The following is a 24,933-nucleotide window of genomic DNA, read 5'->3' on the forward strand; positions in this document are numbered from 1 at the left end:
TAATGGATGGATTTTGATCATCATGGAAGACAGGCAACTAGTAAAAGGGTATTAGATTAGGGAACCAAAAGGCTATCTAAAACTAAACAAAAGAAACGTCCGCCTAGTCCACCTCGTCACTTCGTTCAAAGGAAAAGGGAGTGAGTCAACAGGCAAAACTCTTGGTCACTCCACGGCACAACGCCGGGTATCATGTCTGTAGCACATCGCCACTCATGTCTCGTCATCTAGCTAGTTATCATCGTCGTCAGAGAAGAAGTTCAAGATGGCCTTGACTGCCAACGGGCCCAGCCCATGTGGCGGGTAGCAGATATAGCTTGGATCATCAATTGCACCCAGTTTCTCGCGGAACTCCGTCTTGTTGGTGAGCTTCAACTCCGAAGCAATAGCGTGGTAGGCACGGCTAAGCACCTTGACACGTGTGCCCTTGACATTGTGTCCAGGAGTAAACTTCGAGCTCGCACCGCCACCGAACGTGACTGTGGTAGCACCAGTGCTGCCAACCTGCTTAAGCGCGTGTGTAACGATATGCTCGATGGAGCCCGAAGGCGCATTGGGAAAGTCGAGCGAGTACTTTACTTGCCAGCCGTGACTGGGTGAAAGCTGCGCCATGGCGACAAAACCACAAATGACGCCATCCGGCGTGTATGAGATGTGGTACTGGCGATGCTCCTCGTCTTGCCAGGGGTGAATGTTGGTCAGATGCACCTGCTTGCCTTTGCGGCCCTTCAACCAGTCCTCTACACGCGCATCGACCTTCTGCTTGACGTCTGCAGGTGGCGGAGAGCCAAGTGCATAGTCTGTAATCTTTACGCCCTCCTTCTCTGCGTGTCGGATTTTGCGTTGAACATCTCCATCCTTCTCGGCGGGGTTGTGCACTGGATCCACACGCTGCTCGCCCGTGACAGAAAACGTCCGCCAGTTGAATTTGGTAGCCAACACCTCCTCCACAGCACCACCTACGAGAAGCCACAGCGGCTTAAGATTGCGCTCCTTCTTGATGTATTTAAGATAGGCTGTCATTGTCTTCAAGTATTGAGACTCGTGGCAGAGGGGATCGCCAACGGTAATGGCGTAGCCATCTACGGGCACGAAACCGACTGCCGCACCAGTATTGTCGTCCCGCCAGATTTCAGTGCGAGGCTCCAACCAGGAGGTATTTGTAGCATCTCCGTAATTCGCAATGAGCTTCTCGATAGGCTGTAAGTCCATCTTGGCCAAGACTCGATCTTGTCCCTCCCAAGGGGGGTGCATGGTGGACGCTTCCGGGTGGCGCAACTGCTTTATGATTGGCTTCTCAGGCAAACTCTTCGGATCGCGAGGGAACATGGAGGCATGTCGAATATTTCCAAGGCTCATCATCAGCATGAGAATGCGCTCCAAGCCGATACCGCCGCCACCGTGAGGCGGAGCCCCCCACTGAAAGCCTTGAATGTAGTCTTCCATTGAGCTGGGGTCGATCTTAAGCTTGTGCATCTTATCGAGCAGCATGTCGGCGTCGTGAATACGCTGACCACCACTAAGAATCTCTTGACCTCGGCAGAAGATATCGAACGAGTTGGTAACATTGGGATTGTTCGGATCCGGCATTGCGTAGAAAGGACGAGCATTGGTGGGGAATTTGTCGAGAATGTAATAGTCTGTTCCGAGTTTCTGCTTGATGACACGGCCTAGTTGCACCTCGTCTCGAGTACCTAGATCCTCGTTCTCGTCGAGCGGGTTTCCGTTGTCGTCTCTCCAGCCAGACTCGTTCAACATTCGCACGGCCTCGGCGAATGGAAGAATAGGGGTTTGGTCCAGCCATACCAGATCCTCGTGGGGGAAATGCTTTTTGATGATTTCAATCTCAGGGCGGTATCGTTCGTAGATGCCCTTGAAGATGGCCTTGAACGTTCGGTCAAGAACACGAAGAACTTCGTGGTAATGCTCGTCGATCTGCATCTCCAAATCGAGACCAGTGTACTCGGTCAAGTGCCGATAAGTGTTGCTGTTCTCGGCACGGAAGACGGCACCAATCTCATACACCTTTCCGAAATCTGCTGAGATGGCCATCTGCTTAGCCAACTGAGGACTCTGTGCAAGGAAGGCACCGCGACCGAAGTAGTCTATCTTGAAGACGCTGGCTCCGGACTCAGTGGCACCGCCCTGTAGCTTGGGAGTGTGAATCTCAATGAAACCTTCCGAGTCGAGCTGCGTGCGGAAGAGGTTGCAGATGCCAGACTGAATACGGAAAATGCCCTGCGAGGCAGTTGACCGCAGGTCGATGACGCGGTTACTGAGACGCGTTCGGTCCGTGATCCTGACGCGGTTGTGCCCCTCCTTGTGATCTTCCCTCGCGATCTCAGCGTCCACTTCGGCCCGAGAAACTTCAGCTTCGTTGACATTGAATGGTAGATGTTCAGTCACAGCCGCTTCAACGTGCAGTGCATGGACGGAAATCTCGACGTCGTGGATAGTGGCTCCGATGACCTCGCCTTGCTTGGCCTTGGGCTCTTGTAGGATACCCTTGACAAGCACAACAGTTTCGGCATCAAGATGCTCTGCCCAATAGAGCATGTACTTTGAGATGTCGGCGTGCTCCAACAAGACACCTTGGATGGTAGCGAGCTGTTGGCGGAACATGAAGAAGACAAACTTGGAACTCATCTTCCGCAGGTGGTGAATGCGGGCACGGAAGGTAACCTCCTTGCCGACGTCTTTGGCCGAGAAGTCTTGAATCCTGTGGCGCGGCTGAGGGTTCCACACACCCGCATACGCATTGGGGTGGGTAACGCCGTACTTTGCCTTTTGCTCTGGTGTCAACTCGTTGTTGGCTTGCTCTTCCATCTCTTTCCTCCTCCGCTCTAGCTCTTTGTCCTTTTCTAGGTTCTGCTTGTGGCGCTCTTCCTGCTGCGCCTGTTTCTCATGTTTACGCAACTGGTTCTTGGACATGGGTTCGCCCTCGCGGTTGAGGGGGAGGTTGTCATCGCTTGAGGAGTTGTCGCCGATATGCAGCTTTTCCTTGACTGCTCGAATGGGACTATGGGTCGAGAGCGAACCGGAGCGCTGGTGACCGGTGCTCACTTTGGTGGAAGAGCGATTGGGGCTGTCGGTGCGGAGGTGAAGTAGGCCGCTCAAAGAATTGCGCGGAGCATCGATGCTGGTCCTGCTGCCCGTGGGGGAGACGGCATCGCTGCGCTTGTACTCGCCGCTGGCTTTCCGTCCAAAGACACCGGAAGTGCGCGGGGCGGCGCCAGGCGACGGTACCCTACCATTTGCCGCAACAGGAGACTTGACGCGCTCGTCGTCGGAGCCGGGGGTGCTGTGAAGGCCCGTCTTGACCTTGTTTAGGGCTTTCTTTAGAGATCCCATTGTAGCGGTTGGAGCGAGAGCTGTGCCCTGGTGCGTGTGGCTAGACTACCAGGCGCAGTGGGGGGGCAAGCAGACGCAGGCGGGTACTGCGTAGGTAAAGGGAGAGAAGGAATTTCTGAAAAAGGAAAGCAGAATTGTGTGTAGGTTTGGAGAAGCGGGAGCAGCTTGGGGTCAAGTATGGAGCGGACCGGAAAACGGCGCGAATGCCGGCTGCCCTCGTTGGTGAAGGTATGACGTGACGCTTAAATTCCCAGCTGCAGCAACAGGCTGGCCGCCCGATTTGGCTCTTGCCCGGAAGCGTTTCAAGAGCAGATTTAGCGCAGTAGAGAGCTTGTGAAGATGGGCGTGCTGTCACGTCCCTTGACGTCAGGCGGCTTGCGAGCGATGCGATTCAACTTGGTGGACCAGAAGCGTGTGTGTGAGAGAGAGAGAGAGAGGCCGCGGACACCGAGTGGGAGGAGGGGCTACTGTAGTATCTAGACAATCGAGTCCATCACCGCAATCTTCAGCGAGCAGCAGCGGGGCCCCTCTTGACCCTTTGGTCCCTTTTGGTCTCAAGTCAAGCCCAAGGGGAAAAGCCCAATCGGTGTGCATGCGCCCGCATCGCATTTCGCATTCGCACTGCTTTGAAACTGGGTTGAATGGCGCTTCGTTGCTGACCCATCCCCAGCCCAACCGCTTGCGTAACCCTAGTCTTTCCCTTTGAAGACGAGCGGACGATTACATCCATACCCCGGCCAAGTGCCGTCAAGCTTTGCCCAGCCCGTCATGGGAAAGGCTGGCGTGTAGAGGGCTCAGTCATGCATCCAAGGGCTTACCTCGCACAGGAGAGAGACTATAGGAGGTGAATCATGGCGACGTGTGGCCGAGTCTCGACTGACCAAGCAAGACCTCTAGCAAAATCCAATTATGAGCACATGCATATATTCCTAGCTGTAGTTGCACGCGGCGTTTCCAAGATTTCCAAAAAAGCCCAAACATGGCATTTGCACACAGCATGGGCGTTTGCCACTTGTCCATGGCAAATTAGACATGGTGCATTGACCTGTCGAGACCGCATTCTGGAGCGCACGATCAACACCCCCTAAACCACCTACTACTCGCTCATAGCTGCGTCACATCTGCTTTCGTGCCTGAATAATGCGCAATTTGCCGCCCATAACTCGTGCCAGATCCACCTATCAATGGCCTGAAGGGCCTGCCTCTACGTCGCAAATAGAAACAATGCTCACTTTCAAGTAACTTGTCGGTTTCACAGTTGCAAGACATTTCGCATCAGGGAACTAGGGCTGTAAAACCTGCTGAACAGTATCTTTGCCTTCCTTTACGCTCACTATTGCTTTTCGGGATATCCCATACTCTCCTCTTCCTCCTCCGAACCAAACCCTCCCCAACCCTCAAACTCATCCGCAAATTTAATGGCCCCATCAAGCCAATAGCTTGACTTCTCGTCCGGCTTCTGCCACGTGTCATCAGCCACCTTCATAGCCCTCAATGCTACACTTCATTAGTCCATGACATCAGCCCAACAATGAGTGCAAAACCCATACCTTTCACATAATGCGCGTCATTCGCATGTGGCCCATCAAGCGCCTTGTGCACAACATACTTCCAGTTCTTCCCCTTGCCATCAGATGCGTGCATTGGTCTGCTGAAATCCACCCGAGGTCGCATTTGTGCAATAAACACGGCGAGAGCGAAGAGCCACCATTGACGCAGCAGGCTCACATGGAACTTTGCTGGTACCAACGGAAACAAGATGCGAATCGCATGGCTCGAGGTCAGCACATGTACAAAGAAGAAATCGAACTTGGATCCCTTCTCTGGTGCTGGCGTGCCCAGTAACAGCCCCAAAGCAGTCGCTTGTGCGGCGTGGAATTGAGCTTTCGGACTGACTATCTCCCACGCATTCCAATATTCGAGAAACGCTTCCTCGCGCTCTTCCAGCACTTTGGAGATGTCGCCGCTCCGATGATCGTACAAGCCATCAAATCGCTTATCCTCACGAACTTTGTCCAGAAGATCGTGCAAGTCCGTCTCGTCTTCCGTCGCGCGGTGAGGGCTGGGTTTTGTGTATTTCGGGTCGTCGATGTATTTATGGAGGGGGTTGTAGAAGCAGGAGCCGAGGGCTAGCGCTTCAATGGCGACAGAACGGGATTGGAGTTCGTAGGCGTATCCGAGGTGGATGAGAGGATGTGCGACTGCTTGGTATTGGTCATGGTACTATATGCGCGAATGGTGCACTTACGTCCTGAGATCAAGCCATTGATCAACGGCTCTTTGCCCCCGAACAAGAATTCATCGAGAAGATCCTTGAGGTCATATTTCTTGCTCACCAGCTGGTCTTCGAAGAAGTCGATGAACGCTCGTTGGTACCTGCTACGACTTAGCAACATACCTTGACGGTTTTCTTACGACTCATCTACTTACTCTCGTTTCCCTAGAAAATCTCTCCAGTCGTCCTTTGTAATCTCACCGGGGGCATCATGCCACGGCTCCAGCTCCTCGGCCACCTTTTCATATATTTCATTCAGATGCTCTGCCGTGCCTCCAAGCAAATACGCCGATCCTAGAATCTAGGGCACAAGCTTAGCAGCTACAGCCTACAAGGCAATGGAGCGGCATACGTGTGGTGTATGATTGTGAAAACGCAGGTTGTGATAAATGATGGAATAATTTGCATGGTTCGCTTTGATGAGATGTTTGAGCGTGCGCGGCCGCTTCTCCGCCGCGGTTTCAATGTCGTGCACCTCCACAGAAGGTAGGTCGACCGTAGGATGAGTACCGTTTCCCGCGTGTAGGAACGACGGCAGTGAGATTCGTGGTAGACTGAACATGTTAAAGTTGCGCAGTGTAGAGCTCAAGAAACGGTTGCGGGGAAGCAGCTCGAGCAATGATGAAGCTCGCGCTGCGCCATCCTCGTTCTGGCATGACGTGATGTGCCGTCGGTTCTGTTCGAAGGTACCCGCTCGCAACCCTTACCAGGACCAGCAGAGCTGCGAGTCAACAGAATTTCTTCAAGCTAGCCATAGATGCAGTCACGCACAGCAAATCAAATAGAATCAGCACGACACCTCTGTAACAACATTGTATTTGGCTATACAGACTTCAACGGAATCGTCAATTCAAGTGACTATTACAACATACACAAACTTGTACTACTGGAACATATTGACAGTTTGACACGTACGTATGTGGCTAGTCTAACTTCAAACGCACATCCGTGTGCCCACTCACCATATCGAGTCCAACGCAGTGTCCAATCTGCCGGGTGGTTGAGGATATGACGCTTAGTACTCGCCCTCTTCAATACCCTCGTCATCGAGAGAATCGCTGGCAACCTCCTCGTAGTCCTTCTCCAAAGCTGCCAAATCTTCACGAGCCTCGGAGAACTCTCCCTCCTCCATACCCTCGCCAACGTACCAATGAACGAAAGCGCGCTTGGAGTACATGAGATCGAACTTGTGGTCGAGACGAGACCAGGCTTCGGAGATAGCGGTGGTATTGCTGAGCATAGCGACGCTTCGGTCGACAGCCGCGAGCTCGCTCCCGGGGACGCTGATGGGCCTGATAGAGGTTAGCGATGAAGCAATAACAAGATTTTACGAGCATACTTGGTATAGTTGATTCCAAGCTTGAAGCCAGTTGGGCACCATTCAACCAGGTTGAAGGAGGACTTGGCCTTGAGTTGCCCAGCGGCAACACTGCAGTCACGAGGGACAATGTCTCCACGGTACAAAAGGGCAACAGCCATGTACTTTCCATTGCGCGGGTCGCAAACAACCATCTGGTTATTGGGCTCGAAGCCTGAGCAGGTTAGCGTTGTGTTTAGTGACAATTGTAAGACAATGAGAGGTAGAAGACATACACTGGAATGTGAGGTCGCTGACCTTGAAGCTCTCGTGGGAGCTCTTCTTGGCCGAGATGACAGGAGCGTAGCTGATGAGGGGATAATGGATGCGCGGGTAGGGCACGAGGTTAGTCTGAAACTCGTTCAGATCAACATTGAGGGCACCATCGAAACGCAAGCTGGAGGTGATCGAGCTGACAACCTGAGCAATCAAGCGGTTCAGATGCTCATAGTTGGGACGGGGGATGTCCAAGCTACGACGGCAGATATCGTAGACGGCTTCGTTGTCTACCAGGAAAGTGCAGTCCGCATTCTCAATAGTGCTGTGAGTCGAGAGAACAGCGTTGTAGGGCTCCACAACAGAGGTAGAGACGCGAGGAGCAGGGTACACAGCGAATTCGAGCTTGCACTTCTTGCCGTAGTCCGTCGAGAGGCGCTCGAGGAGGAGGGCACCGAAACCGGACCCTGTACCACCACCGAACGAGTGGAAGATGAGGAAACCCTGAAGCGAGGAGCAGTTGTCTGTCTGCATTAGCCATCCGACTCTACCGAGCACGCGAAAACTGCTCACCTGCGACGCGACGAATCCTATCGATGACACTGTCGACCATCTCCTTGCCAATGGTGTAGTGACCACGTGCATCTGCTCCCATCAGTAACTCTAAACGCTCTTGTAGCTTCCTGACACGCACAGTTGTTGGCAGCATCCTCCTTGCCGCTGATCAACAGCTCGGGGTGGAACAATTGGCGATAGGTTCCGGTTCGGATCTCGTCAATGGGCTGTTTCAATCAGCGTTGAACCGTTGTAATCGTGTGCTTGCCACATACGGATGGGTCTAAATCGACAAAGATGGAGCGAGGGACGTATTTGCCGTTGCCGGTCTCGGTGAAGAAGGTCTCGAAAGATCCGCCCTCGTTAAGCTCCTTCGCATCCGGATCAGGGCGGCCATCAGCCTTGAGGCCGTGCTCAAGGAGGTATCTGAGGTTGTCGTGTTAGTTGGTAGGCTTCGTGAGTCGCGTTTGAGGAGGGAAACGTACAGCTCCCAAGCGCTGTTACCAAGCTGCGTACCAGCCTGGCCGATGTGGAGGTGGCAGATCTATGCAGCTCTCTGTTAGCAATGATTGCTAGTGAGTTCCAGCACCCTTCTCTGTACAAGAATCCAGTTTCTGCAGCCCATGCCTCCCTCAACCCTCAGGTATGCTCCGAGAGTGTTCTCGTCTCATGTGCGGCACGGCACGGTAGGTGAGGGGAATCGGGGTCTCAGTGGGAAACTGGCTGCAACACAGAGCCGGCAATGTAGGGACACGTACCTCTCCTCGCATGGTGGATGATGTTCGCTGTATCAAACAGACTGGAGAAGAAGCGTCGGAGTTGTAGCTTGAGTGTTGGATTAGGAGGGCCCTGGTGCAACTTGCGGTGAGGGCCGCTATGTTGGTGTTAGTTTGGTGGGGTCGCGGCAGGGGCCATTGTTTACGCGATTGTCTAGCGTGCCTTCCCAATTGAACAGGGTCGACCACGGCGCGACAGCGGCTTCGCGCAATCTTCCCCGCCATCCGGACGGCCTGACTTTAGATCTACCACAGTGAACTACGCTGTCGCCTTTTTCCAACCAAGCGTACAGGTCTGGGCTAGTCACTGGCACGCAGTCGAAATTTCTTCAAGTATACCTAGTTCAATTGCGTTTCGTCAATCTATCTTAGCCTCTTCCGAAGCTGGAACTTCAATAAATACAAGCAGGGACCATGGCGCACTGCCGTCGGACTGCTATCATGCGAAACTTGCAAATTGCCGCTCATCGATACGCCTCTCTGTGTCCAATTCGCTCTACATTATGAACAATTAACATATGAATCTTTACGCGTGACTTGAAGGTCAAAGGAGTCTTCGCATCTCGTAGTTGTCTGTTTGCGCGCGAGGCGGATGATTGAAGGGCCTCTCCGAGTCTGCTGTGTCCGGGAGCGCGCCAGAAGACTGGGGCAACCTCGACTCATCGGTGCTCATCCTTACAGCTCGCGGACTAATCAGACCCGTGCGAGGGTCCAGCTTCTTGCTTGCAGGAGGAGTTTCAGCCTCAGGAATATCCGCCATACCGGCCTCCTCGTCAGCGTGACGACCACGACTGAAGAAGCGGTTCCTGTGGGTACGCTCCTTCACTGTTGAGCTAGCATTCGTGCCTACACGTTGAATTGAGGTGGAACGTCCGCTGTCGTGGGACTCTCGTGCGCGGTCTTGTGAGCGAGATGGAGAGGTAATCCTCACTACCGTGGCCCTGGCTCGAGACTCATTCTCACGGTCATCAAGAACGTCTCCAGTTGGGTCGTTTAATCCCATCGACTTCATGCCCAGCGAAAAGTCAACGCGTCGGCCCATGGCGGCCAGTGACTCTCCACGAGGGCGACCGGGTTGACGAAGAATAGACGCGCGGCGTCCAGGTACGCTGCCATTTTGAGGAGCATCTGTAGTGCCGTCCAAGGGGGCCACGAAAGGCTCGTCCTGCGATTGTTGGTTCCTAAGGTTGCCAGATGGGTTGTCAGGCGACCCATTGATTCCTGTACCAGGCGTAGCAGGATTCTGAAGGTTTTGAAGATATACCGGGAATGACTCCTTCTGTCCAGGGTAGCGCATACGTGGTCCCTCAATACCGCAGTCTTGTAGGGCCATGGTGAGAGCGCAGATAAATTTGTTGCGACGCTGTAGACGCAGCAATTCGTTCTGCCAATTAGATTTGTAGAAGAAGACAACGTTCATTTCGAGCCAATGGACCTCCTGTACTGCTCGCAGCTCCGTCAAAATGTTGGTCTGGTACTCGCGTTTCTCTGCGGTGACAAAACCCATCAGGGTTTCGCGAAGTTGCTCAATCTGCTCCAGCGTCGTACCGAACTTGATGATGATAGGTACAGCTTCGGCGAGGGCTCCAGAGCGTCTGTGGTTGAGAATGAACAGCGTATTCAAATAGCTGTTCGGTGCTTGAACGATGTGTCCTTGCATCTTCTTGAACTCCGTATAGAACAGGGCGATCTCCTTCACAAAGTAATCATCACCCTTGCCCAAGTCACCAGTGTTGCCATAGACCATGACACGGTCACCAACATCGTAAGGGTGCTTGACAAAGACGAAAATGACGGACTGTAGGAATTCCTGCGCAGTCGCAGCGAACAGCCATGACAGAGCCAGAAGCGTCGAACCAGCCGAGGTGAGGACACCGGCAGCGGAGGTCGAGATGAGGGTTATGAAAACAATAATCGTGATGATGAGTACAATGAACATGAAAACATCGTCGAGCTTGCTAACCACAGAGTCAAGGTCCTTGAGTGATGCGGTAATAGATTTGCGTTCTCGTCCGATTTCCACACAGACGGCCTCCAGCTCTTCCATGGAGATATCTCCGTTCATATCCTTGTCGAACATAGAGAATGCTGCATCGGCTTCCTCGTCGCTCTCAAAGGCATTTTTCAAGTCGTCTGAGTGAATCGTCTCGGTCTCAATACGGGCAAAGGTCCGGTACAAACGACGGGCAAGGACCTGAGCGCCACTGGTAGTGCCAATAAGTTGGAGGACAACCTGGTTGGGATGGCCGCTCGACGTAACTTGACGGCCAGTAAAGTCTCCCGCCACCTTTCCAGCAAGATCTCCAAACTTGTTGAAGCCCACTTTGATGTTCTTTTGTGCATCTGTCACCATCTTTCCTGGAGTACGTGCGCCGGATGGTCCTCCAGTGGCTTCGTCCTGCTCGAACTCGGAGTCTTCCATGGCAATCATTTCCTTGGAGTACTTGTACAGCTTTGCGAGACTACCAATTTGAAACTTGTTCAACTCTATCCTGTCCTGATACGTTCGGAGATGGAAGCTGATCGCGATGAGCTGAATGATGATCTTTTCTACAAAGTTTAGTATAGAACCGACGAAGAAAGTCACTAATACTTTGTTCATCGTCTTTTGCCAGGGTTGAGTGCTTTTGTCGCCGTGATTGACGTTGTGGTTTGTCATCGTTGGCAGGAAGGAGACTTCGATCGCCAGCCACCAAAAGAATAATGCAGCTGGCATCTCAAGTTGCTTGCCCATATCTCTCCACTTCTTAGCATTATTCGTGAACAGACTTGCGATGAGGCCAATTGGCCAGGGAAGCATCTTAGCGAGGAGCTTGTACGCGTTAGTAGTCATAACAGAAATGAGAGCAGGAATAACTCACCCTTCCGGCCCACAGCGTCAACCATACAATCATCAGCCAGACAGAAAACCAGACTAGTCTCACACCTCCCACATTGGCATTAGGAAATGCTAACGCGCCAACGAGTAAGGGAATGAGAATCAGAAGGGCCATGGGTGTGATGTACGTGAAGTACCTAACTACCCATGACGAGTTGTGGATCTTCTTGAAAAACTTGGAGAAGCTTGTACTGGGGTTCTCGGGTGGTAGGTAGCGAGCCGCTTGTTCGTGCAATGGGTTCGTAGCGGCATCGAACTCGTCTATGGGGTCTTCGCGGCGAGATCGCACCCGGGTCATGGAGCGATTAACAGAATGACCTCGTTGGAGGTTGTCGTATTGGTCATTAAGCTCCTGTTCTATCTGGAGCAGGGCGAGGTCGTCGTTCAGCCTGCTTGCTTGCTCGCGTGTCTGGGACGGTGACTGCATAGACTTCATCGCGGCCATGTCGTGCGCAGTGTCGACGGTGAGATGCGTGCCTGATCGTGACCTGTTGTTCGGACGTGGTCCTGGGATCTCTTGTCTGTTTGAGTGCTGTGGACTCAATGGCTCTCCAACAAAAGTGCCGTCATCATCGGAAGATCGTTGGCGGTTGGCGTGCGTTTGGCTATCCATGTTGTATGTCGGCTCAGGCCGGTCGCCCACTGGCGTAGTCATGGTTGAGTGAATAACACTCAATGACTAAGTTTGGAAGTACAAGTCGTGTATGGAGGGCTTTCAATGGGTTGCGCGTAACGTTTGGCTGGTTCTGGTTGAAAACTGAGGGTCTACGAGCTAACCGGGAGATGACGTCGGTCCGACAGTGGAAGATTCACCCGAAGACTCTTTGAAAGCGAGTGATAGCAAGAGTGCTTCGAGAGTGCCGGGGGGGGGGGATGGAGAACAGTGTAAAGAATTCAGTATGATGATAAGAGTGAATAGTGGCACAAGTGCTTCGCGCGGTCCGGGCCTACATATCAGGAGCAGCGTGTGTCCAGGGATCACTTTGGGGATGACGCCGATCTGGGATTTTCATTTCAACAAGACGGTCGCTTTTGCTTGTCGCCAGTCGGAGACCAAAGAAAACTGGGTCGTTGAAAGGGCAGGTTGGATCGCGATTGACGTGAATGGCAAACACCGACTGGAGTGGGTCTCACCTTACCGAAGTTGTTGGGAACAAATCTAGTACAACCTTGAGGTTTCTTCGTCTGTACCGCCCTTGGCCCAATTGGCGCATTGGCGATAAGAGACAGACGGGTAGCGTTATGGGGCCCGGCGCGTTGCGTCTGGTCGCCGCGAGTTGTTCGCTTTTCTCGTCGGAAATTGTCGCGAGGTACGTCATCGGCTGCAGGTACAGAAGTTTCACACATCTATTTTGGGCGATTCAACAAAGCCCGCGACACTGATATTTGGCGGTTCTGATAATGCACCTCACCTCCTCGTGCTGAAGTCAAGTCTCCTTTCGGTAGCACCACCGCTGTTATCCATCCCAAGGTGTTTCAAACACGGCCATAATGTGCGTGGCGGTCCCACTAAACGCCCCCTGACCCTGCGGCTCCAAGTCTGCACCTGAGTCGCGTCGTGGGGGTCCCTCTAAGATCGCTGCATCATCAGACTCTGGCACAGTATCGTTTCTCATCTCTAGGGTCTCCGCCGGATCTCATCGTCTCCATTTTTCTCTCCAAAGATCACCCAGATCATGTGTCTGTGACGGACGTCCCCGTGTAGTTTGGCTGGGGCCCTTGGGCACTCGACATACTCGACGCGCACACATTCCACCGACTTCATCTTCACATGATGGACCCGCGACGAAGACGTGTCCTCCTGCACTCGATCGAGCTCAGTTGTTAAGCGATAGGCTCTCCGAGCAGCTGTGGAGCGTAGCTGTGGAGAGCAGCCGCATTCGAAAAGTCCGCACAATCGATTCTATCCTGATTCGATGTGGGTCAGATCCTTCGCATTGTGTCATTCCTCGTGTTTTTCAATTTGATCCTGATAGCAACCCGTCATCGCAACTCAACTTCAGCTCTTCTAACCTGAAAAAGCATGGCAATGCTATGCTCCATCACTAGTTTTCTCCTCCAATGAGCGCTCGTTTCAAAGCAGACAGACCATGTTTATGTGCATCGTTAATCATTGACAGACCATGCAATAGACTACGCATAGAACCAAAATGGGAAGAGGGTTTATGATAGTCTATGTATTAGGCTGTTTGTACTATCCGTTCTAGTCTAGCCATCGAGAATTCAAGGGTATATAACGTATGCTGTAGGAAAAACTCATGGTCCCCACGATCTAGCTGAGTTTATATGCAAACCCAAATCAATCAACCTCTAATACACCCTTCTGGTCTTACTCTTCAAGCACATTCCTCTGGGTCTCCTTCATCTCTTTTTCCAAATCTCTATCACCTTCTCCCGCACCACCCTCAACTTGCTCCTTCCCCTTCTCGCTCCACTCACCTGCTGTGACATCGACCTCTCTAGTTGCACTCTCTCTCTTTTCGCCTCTCCGTTGGTAAAACTCATTGATGTCTTCGCACCCTCTAGGTGTTCGACACACCTTTCTGGCCTCGTCCGGTGCAGTTCTCCACAGAACTTCCCTGACCTCCTTTCCGACCTTCTCGATAGCATCCATAGCCCATATAACGTCTAGGTGCTCGTAGCCTTCTATAATCTTAGAGTGTACGACGTCAACGAAGGGCTCGCGATTGCGCTCGAAGCGACGGAGAAGACGGCGGCCATCGACAAGGTCATCGGCCCCACAGACCCAGAATGCAAACGGCGGTGTATGAGGGCCGTACCATGCGAAGCGGGCACGGTTGCTGTCTGTTGTTTGTAGGCCATGCTTATTTCTGTCGAGTGTGTTGAGTCCAGGTAGGGTATCTCTAGATTTTTCCCTTTCATCTTCGTCATCATCAGATTCCTCCTCAGACTGAGAGCGGGTAGCCTTATAATCCTCCTCTTCATCCTCCTTATCCTCCATTGTCTTCTCTTCACGCGTAGCGAGTATACATTTCTGCTTCGCGAAACACTCTCGTCCGAGCCACCATCTCATGCTTTCTGCGCTGACGTATACGGGTGCGAATTGAAACATGCGATCTCTAAGATCTCGCTCCCAGCGCTCATCGGTCCAGTTGAAGAGGAAGGCAAACACACGATATCCCATAGAGCCATAAAAGCCACCCGGAAGAAGAGAATGCATCATCATCATGAAAGGAATGAAGGCATGGATGCCGAATACAGTCCGAAACATTGCAGGACTAATCACTTGCATGAACTTGAACTGCGCTTTTCCAATGAGCCGGCCTGCGTACGCTGCTGGTGCCAATGCACAGAAGACGGAGATCTTGTCGCCAATTTCGGGTCTTTGCTCTTTCGCAAGCGCGACTAGTGATTGTGTCGTGCCTTGACTGTGTGCAATGAGCCCTAGCTTCTCGAAGCCTGTCTCTGAGAGCACACGCGATATGAGAGCTGGAAGGTCTAGGACACCCATTTGTCTTATGTTCCAAACCCATAATCTCGGATCGCCATATTGCAACATGATATGCCGCGGGTTAAACCCACAACGATTATTACCTAGCCATACGTCGTAACCACTCTTTGCGAGGAAGAAAGCTAGGCTGTCATCATCGTTGGTGCAGTATGCACCTGCCGATTGTAACAGGCCATGAATCATGAGCACAGGGTACTTCTTCTCACCCGTTGCGTGTTGCGAACCTGCAACGCCATCGGACGAGCTATTGTCGGGGAATATTTCGGGCGAATGTGGTTCCCGCTGATTATCCTTGGTGCGTTTGTATTCACGCGGGTTATATAGGTGCCACAGCTCGATGATGAAGCCGTCCTCAGTCTGAACGTCAAATATTTCACAATCAAGCCCGACCCGACGTGCGTAGTAGCGCACATCGCACTTGAGCGGATCAGGGCCCCCTTCCAGAGGCAGAAATTCCTCCGCCTGTTCGCCCTCTTCGTCGACTTCCAACTTCCCGTCTGACTGAGTCGCGCGCTGTTTCTTCCAAGCTCTTTCCTCTAATCTTCTCGCCCGCTTTCGTCGATTTTCCTCTTCATAGAAAGGACGCCTCTTTTCAGGATTCCGAAAGGTTAATCGTAGCCACAAGTGCTCCACCATGCCCGGCAATGACGTGAATGCAGCACCCAGTATGATGACAAGGAGGAACAAAAAGGAGAGGATGCCGGAAGATACTCGGAACATCCAACAGTGAACTCTTCTCCCCAGGGTTGGCGGTCCGTACATGGGGAGTGGGGGAAACAGGGGGTTCGTTTTCCATGGGGCTTTTGTGTCTGTTAATGGTGCATCCGATTTTCCTTCTCCGTTTTGTTCATCCTCTTTTGGAAGGAGGCCGTGGATAGTGCCATCCTTTGCTTCGCGGATGTTCGCTTCCACAGGCTCTTTCTGCGAGGGATCTCGGTCATCCAAAATGTCTCTCAGCTCATTAAGCTTGGTCGCTTCTTCGATAGGGACAGCAGGAAGTCGGCCACCGTCCGCCGTCTGAATCACGGCGTCTTGCGCAGTAACAAAATGGGCTTCTATTGCCTGTGTGGAGCCGGTCGCATCGCTTTCCTGAGTTGGGGTATATTGTCCAAGGCGCTCAGCTTGTTGCGCGAACTCGATTGCTGCTTGAGTTTTAGATTTGCTTTTGTCGCCCTCTTGGGCATATTGCTGATCGATTCGGTGATTGACAGCGGCAGTAGTAGTAACAGTGGCCATGTTGAAATCGCAAAGAAGCCTTCAGTGTAACAATAATGCTGTGGAAAATGCCATGCGTGGTGGTGCGCCTGCGTAGGTTGACGATTTCAAGTGATTCTGTCACAAACACCCTGTGAAACAAGAAGATGAGATGCAAGGATCAAGTTCGGACACGACATATGGTTTTGTATTAACCAAAGTCTCCACGCGCGTGGCTGAACGATCAACGCGCCAGCTTGGTTCAGGGTCGCAAATTACGTCAGAGGTTGATATCGGCTAGCAGTGTACAGTAGACTAGTGGATTGCAGCAAATCAGCAATCTTTAACAGCATCGTGCATCTCAACCACATCTCCAGGTTCTCGGTTAACAGGAGTTTGAGCAGACGCATCATTCGTAGCACATTCCTAAGTGGGAATGGCTGAGGACCCTTGAGGTGGGAATCCTATGCTCACGTCCTCGGAGCGAGAGCCGCGGAACACGCGCACGCCAAAAGCAACGCCTCTTTTCATTGAGCGATAAGCAAAGACAAGAACGCGCATTTTGCTCAACATGTGACCACTTCACGCAAGCGAGCCATGACTACGTGCAACTAAACCGCGGTTACTGAAGGGTTCATCTGTGCATGCCCCAAACAAGAGATCAAAGCTGCGGAAGCATTTGTTCATTTATTCATGTCTAATTGACTCTACATAATCTCGCACTTCGCTGGCAACCCGCAAGGGCCCTCACCATCTTTGTCCTTCTTCTGTTGAAGTTGCGATGATGGAGCAGTAGTGTTCGTTGTGGTTCCGTTAGCACCTGTCGTCCCATTCTGTGTTTGGTTTTGTGTTGTTGTTTCTACTGCATTCTGCTTCTCCACTACATGACTATCATCTAGTCATGGGTGAGCCTTGGCAACCGTCTCGTAGAATGCCTTGCCCTGCGCAGTCGCAACGCGGAGCTCGAGAGCAGAGGGCTGACGCGAGCCATCGCCTGCGGAAAGGGTGCCTGCGCCCCAGGGAGAACCACCATGGACTTCGTCAAGGTTGGCGAGGTCGGCTAGGTTCTGTTAGCCACTCTACTCTCCTTTTCCACGTTAGGAAGCGTCGAGCTTACCGAAAGTATTCTTGTATCCCAAAGGTACATAAATGAATCCATGATGTACCAATGTCGACATGGAGGAGATAGCAGTGGTCTCCTGTCCACCACCGACCGTACCCGTAGAGATGAACAAGCCAGCATACTTGCCCCAGAAGGAGCCTGACTGCCACTGCTTGCCAGACTTGTCCCAAAAAGTTTTAATTTGGGCCGGGAAATTTCCGTAGCGGGTTGGGATGCCAAACAGGATGCCGTCGAAGGATTCGAGCTGGGCAGGGTCATTGAGGACCGTGATGTCGGTGGGCTTAGGCGGGGCATGCATCTTGGCTAGCACATCGTCTGAGAGAGTCTCTGCGACCCTAGGGTTTTTGTTAGATCGATGTAGATGCCAATTGAGATAGATATACGTACTGGAAGAGCTCAGCATCACCGCCAGCCTCCTTGATACCCTTCAACTCAGCATCGGCCTGTGTGGCTGTGGTCAGTAAAGCTTCGCGATAGCGGGGCACCGGATGAATTGAAATCCAACCACCGCCAGTTTACGAACATACCAACTGCTTGATGTGGCCATACATGGAGTAATAGACGATTGCGATCTTGGGTGCCATTTTCACGGAATTGGGTTATCAAACAGCTCAAAAAAAAAGGAGTAGATGTGGAAGCTGTTCTTGTTGTTATTATTATTACTGGTGTCGAGGGGCAGCTTCCCCCTCTTATATGTATTGCACCTAGTACCGGCCTTAATCATCACCCTAAAATAATGCCGCGCGACAAGCTCGAAAAATCTGTAAACAGGTCCAATGATAACACTGGGAACGGCATCGACCTGAGACGCGCTGTAGACAAGGAACCATGTTTGCGGTGCTAAACCCCTACAATCCGACCGTATCCGGAACGAGGCTGCAGTAGCGTCATTTTGCTTGATTACATGAGTGTTGGTAAGGATTGAAAATACAACGGAAAGATCACCATAATTGTGGAGGACCCCCCGCGCATAGACCTTGTACATGCGGCACCTTTCCGTCAGTTTTATCAGCACATCTCTGACCTCTGAACTCGTAATTGCAAAGCACGGAGGTGGAAAGAGGGTCGTCCCGAGAGGTATAGAGGTAGGCTTACCACGCGGTGTGTAAGCACGCACCTGTGCCTTGACTTTGCTTCTTTGAGCAACGGCGCCTGCAGGTGCGGGGTTGAGAGATCGCCAAGGCGGGAGGAGTGAGAAGAACGCTCGTCGCAAGACCTTTCCATCATCGCATCATAGCCTGAACGACCCTAACGTCACAGCTACCCTTCGTTGGTCCTCTACGATCGCAGCAGAGGGCGTGGTGCATCTTTAAGGTGATATAACTAATCATTATATTGGCATTGATGCCTACTTGATACGCTAGAATGTTGCTAAGGGGTACTACAGAAGAAGAAGACTGATTCCCATATGAATGCCCACTGAGCCGCTTTTTGAGGCAATTCCAATGCCTTTTAACATAAATACTTTTCCCCCTCAATGCATTTGCCTGGGTATCTCTTGGCTCCAGGCCTTTCGCTCATGCATATGGCCGTTAATTCGTGAGTCTGAAGTCGTAAAACAAGTGTACAGGTGAAATGAAATCGGCCGTTGCGTCGATCGATCCACGATCAAGTCTGGATAGAGTGTAGCCTCCTGCGAACGCCGGCTAGAAATCCGTCCTCGTCGATGCACTGGAATGGACCCTCCTCCTCCTTCTCGTACAGACCCGTGCTCCCGTAGGGTCCCTTGCCGCTGAAGCTCACGTTCTGCGGCCAGAGTCCATCAGATGAGATCTGCGCCAGAGAAAAGTCGCCGTGGACAGACTTGAAGCCGGGTTCAAAGATGCAGTCCGCAAAGAACAGCTCAACGTAGAGCTCTCGCGGGATGACGCTTTCGGCACGTCGATGAATAAGACGACGAGCCTGCTGCAGCAACTTCTGCAAAGCATCGGTGGCTTCTTGTGTCGACCGACCGTCCTCATGCTCGCAAAGATGGAGCGCGCGTACCTGCAGGTCGCCAGCGAACTTGACGTCCTCGTTGGAGAAGATATCCGCGCATACGGACGGGAGCGAGATGGAGAGAGTCTCTAGCTTGGGGCAGTTTCGGAACGTCTCACACAGATGCTCACAGTCGCTCGGAGATCCGGGGTGAGGGTGCCAGAAGCCATCCTGTGACCGCGGGCTGTGCTCAAGAACCCGCAGTGTCTTGTGTGATGCCTTGACGATAGCCATGACTCCGTCAATGGTGATGGATGAGTTGCAGGTCAAATGGAACTCTTCGAGCTGCGTGGCAGTGCGGGCAATAGCGAAGAGGTCGCTGTCGGTGATAGGCATGAAGGTGGTATCCCCAAAGATCTTTAGCCGTCGCAGCTGGCTGAAATTGACGGACTGTAGAGGCTCAAGGTCGACCTGGTTATCCTTGTCCGCGGCTTGCTGTGACGTTGGATCGACGCATTGTAGCTCCAGCGACTCGAGTGGCTTACCGCTGCCCACCAACACCCTCCGCCACGACTCTGCGTCCAGGTGCCTAATCGTAGTCCAAGGGAGCGACAACGAGGTAAGGTTGCTGCACTTCTTGAGCGATTCGAACACGAGACGATCAGTCTCTGCAGTGTAAAAGCCATGCACCCACATGCGCTTGATCTTACAAGCCACCTCAGGGAAGTCGTTACAGATGCTGACGGTGCGCTTGAGGGAGGCGAATGGATCGCGATAGACGGCGGTGCCGGTCGGGCGGTCGATGAGCTCGTATAGGGGATAGCTCTCTCGCCTGTTGGAGAGTTCGGCCCATCTCTGTACTGTGTCAGCGTCATGCTCACTGGCGAAGAGTGTGGTTCATGCTTACCTCCCCGCCTTTCCAACGGCGGATGTAAAGATCTTTGAGCGAGTGCTCCAAAGCCCACTCGTGCCACTTCCAACACACCGAACGGAGGGCGGATGTTGCGTCCCACTTGAGCAGCTCAGGGGGGACCGGGCCCCTCACATAGCGTTGGAGAGTGGCCCTCTGGAGTGGCAACGGTGCCTGGGAGAGGCCGAAGGTATACGTGGGACCATCACGTATATTGGCCTTTGCGACTTCCTCGAGGATCTTAGCAAGGACTTCGTAGGGGAAATCGTTTATGTTCATTGAGTGTATCGACGACAGTAGGATGATTGATGTCTGTACAGAGCCGAGCAGGAAGAGGAGAGAGTGTGTTGACCCCTTCGGTACGCGGGCAGGTGTTGTGTTTATCTAGGTGAGTGTGGAATGTGATACGTCAGTGTAAAGGTCTAGGCCGGAGAGAGGGAGGGCGATGAACGGTCTCTTATAATCGACAGCTGTCTCTGGCCTCGGAACTGCAGAATTTTAATTGGGACAAAGAGCACCGTGGTAGGTTGTTAGTCAAGAGTCAAAAGCTTCCCCAGCTTCATGCAGCAGCGCCAGCGAGTCGGGGGCTGGGCGCAAGGTGGAGCCGAGCCAAAGCGGATCATTGCGTCGCAGTGAATGACCCAAAGAGACCAATGGCTTTGGTAGCAATCAGTAGCACGCGTGCTCTTTCGCGACGGGGAGGCGTTGGAGGGCCGGGTTGCGCTTTCCATATTTTACGTCACATTGGCCTTGGCAGAGTCAAACCAACGGTTCCGCCGTCACGTGGCAGCGTCTTTGCCAGGCCTTGTGACCAGAAAGCTGGTTTCCATTACCCCCATTAAACTCCGAAACTGTTCTTCTTACACATCGAAATTCTCTGACGAGACCGTCCGACTGTCTTTCACCATCCTCGTGCCTGGCCAGCGCTTCCTGCTGGCGCGCCTTTGCTCCTTCCGTTGTCGTGTCGGCGCCTTTGCAAACCTAGCCGCCGACGCATGCCGCTTGCCAGTTGGCCCAGCTTCGTCGACGCTTCGCACCTCATCTCACGATGCTCGGTAGAGCCCATGCTAACGTGTGGCTTGCTCGACCCCTTCTGTATGCACCCGGTTGCACAGCGCGTATCAGTGCATTTGCAACTTTAGGCAATTGTCACCTTCTCCGCATCTCCTAGCGGCTGCGGCTGCGACTGCGACTGCGACTGTCGCCATCGACATGACCTCTTACACCTTCGATCTCGTCAAGTGTCGCCATCTGCTGTTTTACGTACCGCATTTCTGCAGTCTAGGTAGCTCCAGGGACCTTTATCCTCCTAGAAATCCATCTTTGCAAAAGCACCTAGCCTCGACGCTACGCCAGTGAACTACCTAGGTACATAATTGAAGTCATAGAGGTCACAAGGGACGAGGTCCACGCAAACATCCAAACCTCTGCGGCTCTTTCAACCGCAAAGGCTTACCACTGTCAACATTACACACTGGAGTCGCCCCATGGTTTGATCACAAAGCAGCACCTAGCGCTTGGAAGTGGACCTAGTTGCAGAGATTTCACAAAGCGTGGCAATCGCCTGCTGACACGAGTCTCTTGTTTTCTGCATACAAACCCGGCTTAGTATTTACTGTCGTCGTCGACGAGTTGACGGATTTGGTAATCTGTTAGTCGTCGAAACTTCCCCGCTATGCAACCTCACTTCTCCATAAGCAAGCAATACGGTCGTTGTAGGAACTACTCTAGCTTAGGACATGAATCGAGTCACAGCAAGGCCATCTTTCTTGCCAACGGCGGATGTTGCGTATGCGAGCCGCCAGCTTCAGTCATAGTTGCTGCTAGGGCACTGATGATCAAGATGTCGGGTAAATAAATCACACCAGCAAGCAGAGTTTCATTCAATAACAGTGATTGTGTCTCTCAGCACCCACCAATCGCTCTTCTCCCGAGCAATCAAAAATTCTTTCCCCGGTTTCCGTGAGCTAAGAAATTGCGCTACCCCGCAAAAAGATCTGGGACCCTGCCTTGTGGGAAATCCCCTAGTCTCCAAACGCAGATATTCACGCCAGCCAACGGGAAAGACGTGCCGTTTCCACTAGGTCTTCGGCCTCGCCCTCTCTGACTGCTGCGGTTCTACTCGCCTTACCAAAAGCGCCTTTCGTTGTTCGCTCAGTTCGGCCACGGCCGCTAGTCACGGGGACATGTACACCTCACCTCGTCTCAGCGCTAGACCAACACCACTAAAAGAACATCGTGACCTTCTCTTTTGCCCCTCGCTCGCGTCGCTAGCTGATTTCTATGAGGTACTTCGGTTAGCTGCTTGCTACAGTATTCTGACGAAGCTGACGCGGAGGCGGTGTCGCTACGCACAGATCTTGCGGCGCAAGACGAGCATGACACGATGTTCCGGTGACGGGTCATCTTTGCCTCGCCTCAAATTCGGTTGATATAGTCGCAACGTCAGATATTACCGCTCGCAAGCGATGGATTCGGTACGCTGCTTCACAACGAGCCGTTTATTCCGGTGACACACCATGGAAGCTTTGGCTCGTTCGATACCCCTAGCTACCCAATCGCATTACATCCTTTCAAATCCAATGTCAAAAGGGTCAAGTACATTACGATTTGCAGCCGCAGAAATGTGCTGTTATTTTACACCACACGAGAAATGGTCTCCGGTATCCTGCACATGCAACATGATCCCCGTATGACATTGATCGACAAGGAATACTGCATTGTGACAAGGAGTCGAGGGCTCATTGTTGTTAGAATTAGAATTTCGAGTCTTATCGAGTTGAAGCATGAGGTTAAAAGCAGGTTCAGCTACCCACGTTCCTTCAGTATCTCCCTACAACGGGGGTATCATGGTGAGCCAGGCATACATATTATTCCAATGTTACTAATCTTCAACTCGATAAAAAGTTTGCAGTATAGGATCAACGCATGGCGAGACGATTCAAGGCGCCAGTTATTGCAACTAACAACTGAGCAAACTATCAATGGGTATCTTATCTATCATAAACTCGCAATCCTCCTACTACTATCGGGGTCATCCTACCTCCTCCTTGCGCCCATACTACTCTCTACATTATTTGCATGCGCGAGCAAATACTTGCAGCACGTCAGGGTATACTTGCACGCCTTGGTCCAGCTCTCCTCTTTGTTCAATGCTAGCTTGATACTCTGATCGTGGATCCTGTCCTTGCGGATCTCATATGGCATTTTGACGCCAGGTCCGCCAGGCCCACCAAAGCCAGCGCCAATACCTTGCGTGCCTTGGTTCTCCACAAACTCGCCAAGCTGCCGTAGACATTCGAGGAACGCTACCATCGCTGTATCGAACTTCCTATGCAGGAATCCGAAATTGATGGGAAAGTCGCCGGAAGAATACAACTCCAATCTCTGCCTCGACACACTCGGGGCCGTTATCGAACTCTGCCGCGACTCACCCACCGAACTCCCACCCTTCACCTCCAACCTCGTGATTGTCGAGGTAGAGCCCATGGGACAGAGCTCAAATCCCTGGAACTTATATCCCAACCTTTCCGCAAGCGTGGCGAGCAAGAGGCATGTTTGACCCCAAGCAGCGTTGATCTCGGGCCAGTCAACGTAGGGGGATGGTAAGCGGCCGAGACGCAGACCATTGATGGTGGCAAAGTGGTTGTCGTGTGTTATGTTAAAGGTATCATTGTATACGCTTCTTCGCTGGAGTTGGTTAAGAACGTGTGCATCATGCGCGTGGCGCGTTGTGAGGGCGTCTCGTTCGTTTTGGAATGAGGTCAGAGTAGAATTGAAAGCATTTCTAGTTTCCCAGAAGTCATTCTCTTCCTGGACCAACTGCCGAGCTTCAGCTTCTAAAGTAGTAAGCTGTGCGTCGAGCTCCGCTTTCTCCGCTTCAAGTTTCTCGAGGTTCGAGATAGCGGTTGCTTCGGCTTTCTTTGCTGCTTTGAGTGCTGCATCGGCGGCCTTTACTTCCTCGGTGCTGGGGACGTCGGTGTTGGCGCGGCGCAGATAGTCTACGTATGCGTCGCGCTCTCGTGTCGCCACACCAAGGCGCTTTTGCAAGCCGTCTATGAGAAGCTCGGTACATTCGACGCATATTGGGTGGTCGATGTCTGAGCGCGCGGAGAGGATCTCGAACATGCGGTTTGTTGTTTCTAAGCCGTCTGCCATGCTTGCCCCGCCCGCTGTTCCTGAGCTGCCTGTGATGCTTGCTCGCCTTGTGGTTTCATTTGCACTTGGTAGTGTGTCTTCTGCTTGTGCCTGTCGGTCTGGACTACGAACTGGCGATTGTGATGGAGAAGGCGGGTCCAGCATCGACTCGGACATGTGTACGTTGACAAAAGACATAGCAGGATTTTGGGCGCTATGCTGAAATCGCGAAGACGGCACACTGCGCTTGAAGGTAGGATTCCGCGCATGTTGTAGTGCCTGCTCGTAGGTTTCCTGGCGTGAGGAGGGGTAGGTCGGGCGGGACTGGCGGTTGGGGGAGCTCTTCGAGGCTTGTTGCTGGCCAGGTACGGTAGAGTCTAAGTTTGTGATTAGTATGAGAGTCTTAGATGTGGGTAGGTAAGGAAGAGGTAGCGGTGTACCTGTCAGAAGCTTGAAGGCTGCTGGGTTGAGCTGGTCGATGGAGGCATCGGCATCTATAGGTGTGCGGCACTTCTGGCAGTACAGGCCAGGTGGCTTTCTGTCGTTAGCCATATTTTTACTGTTAGTGTCTCCTCATGCTTCTGAAGAGGTCGAATCACTTTCAGCGTGCTTCCAAAGGGAATGACAAGTGAGTACTGTAGTGCACCGTTGATGATCATCTGCAGGTGTGCACGGGCTCCCGTCGCATGGGTATCAGACTAGGGGAGAAGCGCGTCCCAGCCATCTTTCGCGTTCGGCTCGTGCCCAGGCTTGCGCATGCGCCTCCAAACAC

At 52.5% G+C, this 24,933-nt stretch overlaps 8 protein-coding genes across 8 annotated transcripts; all 8 read right to left on the bottom strand.

Annotated features, from left to right (window-relative positions):
• Window positions 1–231: 231 nt before the first annotated feature.
• K460DRAFT_296407 (aspartyl-tRNA synthetase-like protein) lies at window positions 232–3,351 on the bottom strand (the record flags this gene model as incomplete). Its single annotated transcript, XM_040929635.1, has 1 exon — window positions 232–3,351. The coding sequence occupies one exon, from the start codon at window positions 3,349–3,351 to the stop codon at window positions 232–234; it is 3,120 nt and encodes a 1,039-aa protein (XP_040783172.1).
• A 911-nt stretch (window positions 3,352–4,262) lies between these two features.
• Window positions 4,263–6,206, bottom strand: K460DRAFT_390101 (uncharacterized protein). The gene is made up of 5 exons (XM_040935766.1): window positions 5,979–6,206; window positions 5,782–5,927; window positions 5,600–5,727; window positions 4,902–5,552; window positions 4,263–4,848 (listed from the first exon to the last, which is right to left on the bottom strand). Exons 1-5 carry the CDS (start codon window positions 6,186–6,188, stop codon window positions 4,685–4,687), a joined length of 1,299 nt encoding a protein of 432 aa, XP_040783173.1. The 5' UTR covers window positions 6,189–6,206; the 3' UTR covers window positions 4,263–4,684.
• Window positions 6,207–6,622: 416 nt separating this feature from the next.
• K460DRAFT_323480 (tubulin-domain-containing protein) lies at window positions 6,623–8,711 on the bottom strand. The gene is made up of 8 exons (XM_040930544.1): window positions 8,513–8,711; window positions 8,240–8,298; window positions 8,030–8,180; window positions 7,894–7,981; window positions 7,773–7,844; window positions 7,220–7,723; window positions 6,966–7,158; window positions 6,623–6,918 (listed from the first exon to the last, which is right to left on the bottom strand). Exons 1-8 carry the CDS (start codon window positions 8,522–8,524, stop codon window positions 6,642–6,644), a joined length of 1,356 nt encoding a protein of 451 aa, XP_040783174.1. The 5' UTR covers window positions 8,525–8,711; the 3' UTR covers window positions 6,623–6,641.
• Window positions 8,712–8,857: 146 nt separating this feature from the next.
• On the bottom strand, window positions 8,858–12,281 carry K460DRAFT_349275 (uncharacterized protein). Its single transcript, XM_040931418.1, has 2 exons — window positions 11,392–12,281; window positions 8,858–11,342 (listed from the first exon to the last, which is right to left on the bottom strand). The coding sequence occupies exons 1-2, from the start codon at window positions 12,061–12,063 to the stop codon at window positions 9,075–9,077; spliced, it is 2,940 nt and encodes a 979-aa protein (XP_040783175.1). The 5' UTR covers window positions 12,064–12,281; the 3' UTR covers window positions 8,858–9,074.
• Window positions 12,282–13,566: 1,285 nt separating this feature from the next.
• Window positions 13,567–16,358, bottom strand: K460DRAFT_371818 (alpha/beta-hydrolase). Its single transcript, XM_040934430.1, has one exon. It carries the CDS (start codon window positions 16,114–16,116, stop codon window positions 13,738–13,740), a length of 2,379 nt encoding a protein of 792 aa, XP_040783176.1. The 5' UTR covers window positions 16,117–16,358; the 3' UTR covers window positions 13,567–13,737.
• A 347-nt stretch (window positions 16,359–16,705) lies between these two features.
• On the bottom strand, window positions 16,706–18,087 carry K460DRAFT_323489 (benzoquinone reductase). The gene is made up of 4 exons (XM_040930545.1): window positions 17,725–18,087; window positions 17,585–17,640; window positions 17,192–17,532; window positions 16,706–17,134 (listed from the first exon to the last, which is right to left on the bottom strand). Exons 1-4 carry the CDS (start codon window positions 17,779–17,781, stop codon window positions 16,974–16,976), a joined length of 615 nt encoding a protein of 204 aa, XP_040783177.1. The 5' UTR covers window positions 17,782–18,087; the 3' UTR covers window positions 16,706–16,973.
• Window positions 18,088–18,508: 421 nt separating this feature from the next.
• On the bottom strand, window positions 18,509–20,750 carry K460DRAFT_371820 (uncharacterized protein). The gene is made up of 2 exons (XM_040934431.1): window positions 20,022–20,750; window positions 18,509–19,969 (listed from the first exon to the last, which is right to left on the bottom strand). The coding sequence occupies exons 1-2, from the start codon at window positions 20,301–20,303 to the stop codon at window positions 18,806–18,808; spliced, it is 1,446 nt and encodes a 481-aa protein (XP_040783178.1). The 5' UTR covers window positions 20,304–20,750; the 3' UTR covers window positions 18,509–18,805.
• A 2,004-nt stretch (window positions 20,751–22,754) lies between these two features.
• K460DRAFT_349287 (APG6-domain-containing protein) lies at window positions 22,755–24,799 on the bottom strand. Its single transcript, XM_040931419.1, has 2 exons — window positions 24,602–24,799; window positions 22,755–24,538 (listed from the first exon to the last, which is right to left on the bottom strand). Exons 1-2 carry the CDS (start codon window positions 24,711–24,713, stop codon window positions 23,064–23,066), a joined length of 1,587 nt encoding a protein of 528 aa, XP_040783179.1. The 5' UTR covers window positions 24,714–24,799; the 3' UTR covers window positions 22,755–23,063.
• Window positions 24,800–24,933: the final 134 nt, after the last annotated feature.

The sequence above is a fragment of the Cucurbitaria berberidis genome (genome assembly GCF_010015615.1).
Source record: "Cucurbitaria berberidis CBS 394.84 unplaced genomic scaffold K460scaffold_7, whole genome shotgun sequence".
Classification (NCBI taxonomy): Eukaryota; Fungi; Ascomycota; class Dothideomycetes; order Pleosporales; family Cucurbitariaceae; genus Cucurbitaria; species Cucurbitaria berberidis.

What these genes read in the sequence shown, in the direction of transcription:
- K460DRAFT_390101 (XM_040935766.1), bottom strand. Translation starts at nt 6,188, where the DNA reads ATGTTCAGTCTACCACGAATCTCACTGCCGTCGTTCCTACACGCGGGA. An exon ending in TTCACAATCATACACCACAC is followed by an intron (nt 5,928 to 5,978) that starts GTATGCCGCTCC and finishes CTTGTGCCCTAG; the next exon opens with ATTCTAGGATCGGCGTATTT. An exon ending in TGACGCGCATTATGTGAAAG is followed by an intron (nt 4,849 to 4,901) that starts GTATGGGTTTTG and finishes AATGAAGTGTAG; the next exon opens with CATTGAGGGCTATGAAGGTG.
- K460DRAFT_323480 (XM_040930544.1), bottom strand. An exon ending in GGAGGATGCTGCCAACAACT is followed by an intron (nt 7,845 to 7,893) that starts GTGCGTGTCAGG and finishes TGATGGGAGCAG; the next exon opens with ATGCACGTGGTCACTACACC. An exon ending in CTTGGAATCAACTATACCAA is followed by an intron (nt 6,919 to 6,965) that starts GTATGCTCGTAA and finishes AACCTCTATCAG; the next exon opens with GCCCATCAGCGTCCCCGGGA.
- K460DRAFT_349275 (XM_040931418.1), bottom strand. Translation starts at nt 12,063, where the DNA reads ATGACTACGCCAGTGGGCGACCGGCCTGAGCCGACATACAACATGGAT. An exon ending in TGACGCTGTGGGCCGGAAGG is followed by an intron (nt 11,343 to 11,391) that starts GTGAGTTATTCC and finishes AACGCGTACAAG; the next exon opens with CTCCTCGCTAAGATGCTTCC.
- K460DRAFT_371818 (XM_040934430.1), bottom strand. Translation starts at nt 16,116, where the DNA reads ATGGCCACTGTTACTACTACTGCCGCTGTCAATCACCGAATCGATCAG.
- K460DRAFT_323489 (XM_040930545.1), bottom strand. Translation starts at nt 17,781, where the DNA reads ATGGCACCCAAGATCGCAATCGTCTATTACTCCATGTATGGCCACATC. An exon ending in ATGGCCACATCAAGCAGTTG is followed by an intron (nt 17,641 to 17,724) that starts GTATGTTCGTAA and finishes ACAGCCACACAG; the next exon opens with GCCGATGCTGAGTTGAAGGG. An exon ending in GGTGATGCTGAGCTCTTCCA is followed by an intron (nt 17,533 to 17,584) that starts GTACGTATATCT and finishes CAAAAACCCTAG; the next exon opens with GGTCGCAGAGACTCTCTCAG.
- K460DRAFT_371820 (XM_040934431.1), bottom strand. Translation starts at nt 20,303, where the DNA reads ATGAACATAAACGATTTCCCCTACGAAGTCCTTGCTAAGATCCTCGAG. An exon ending in GCCGTTGGAAAGGCGGGGAG is followed by an intron (nt 19,970 to 20,021) that starts GTAAGCATGAAC and finishes GACACAGTACAG; the next exon opens with AGATGGGCCGAACTCTCCAA.
- K460DRAFT_349287 (XM_040931419.1), bottom strand. Translation starts at nt 24,713, where the DNA reads ATGGCTAACGACAGAAAGCCACCTGGCCTGTACTGCCAGAAGTGCCGC. An exon ending in AGCCTTCAAGCTTCTGACAG is followed by an intron (nt 24,539 to 24,601) that starts GTACACCGCTAC and finishes TCACAAACTTAG; the next exon opens with ACTCTACCGTACCTGGCCAG.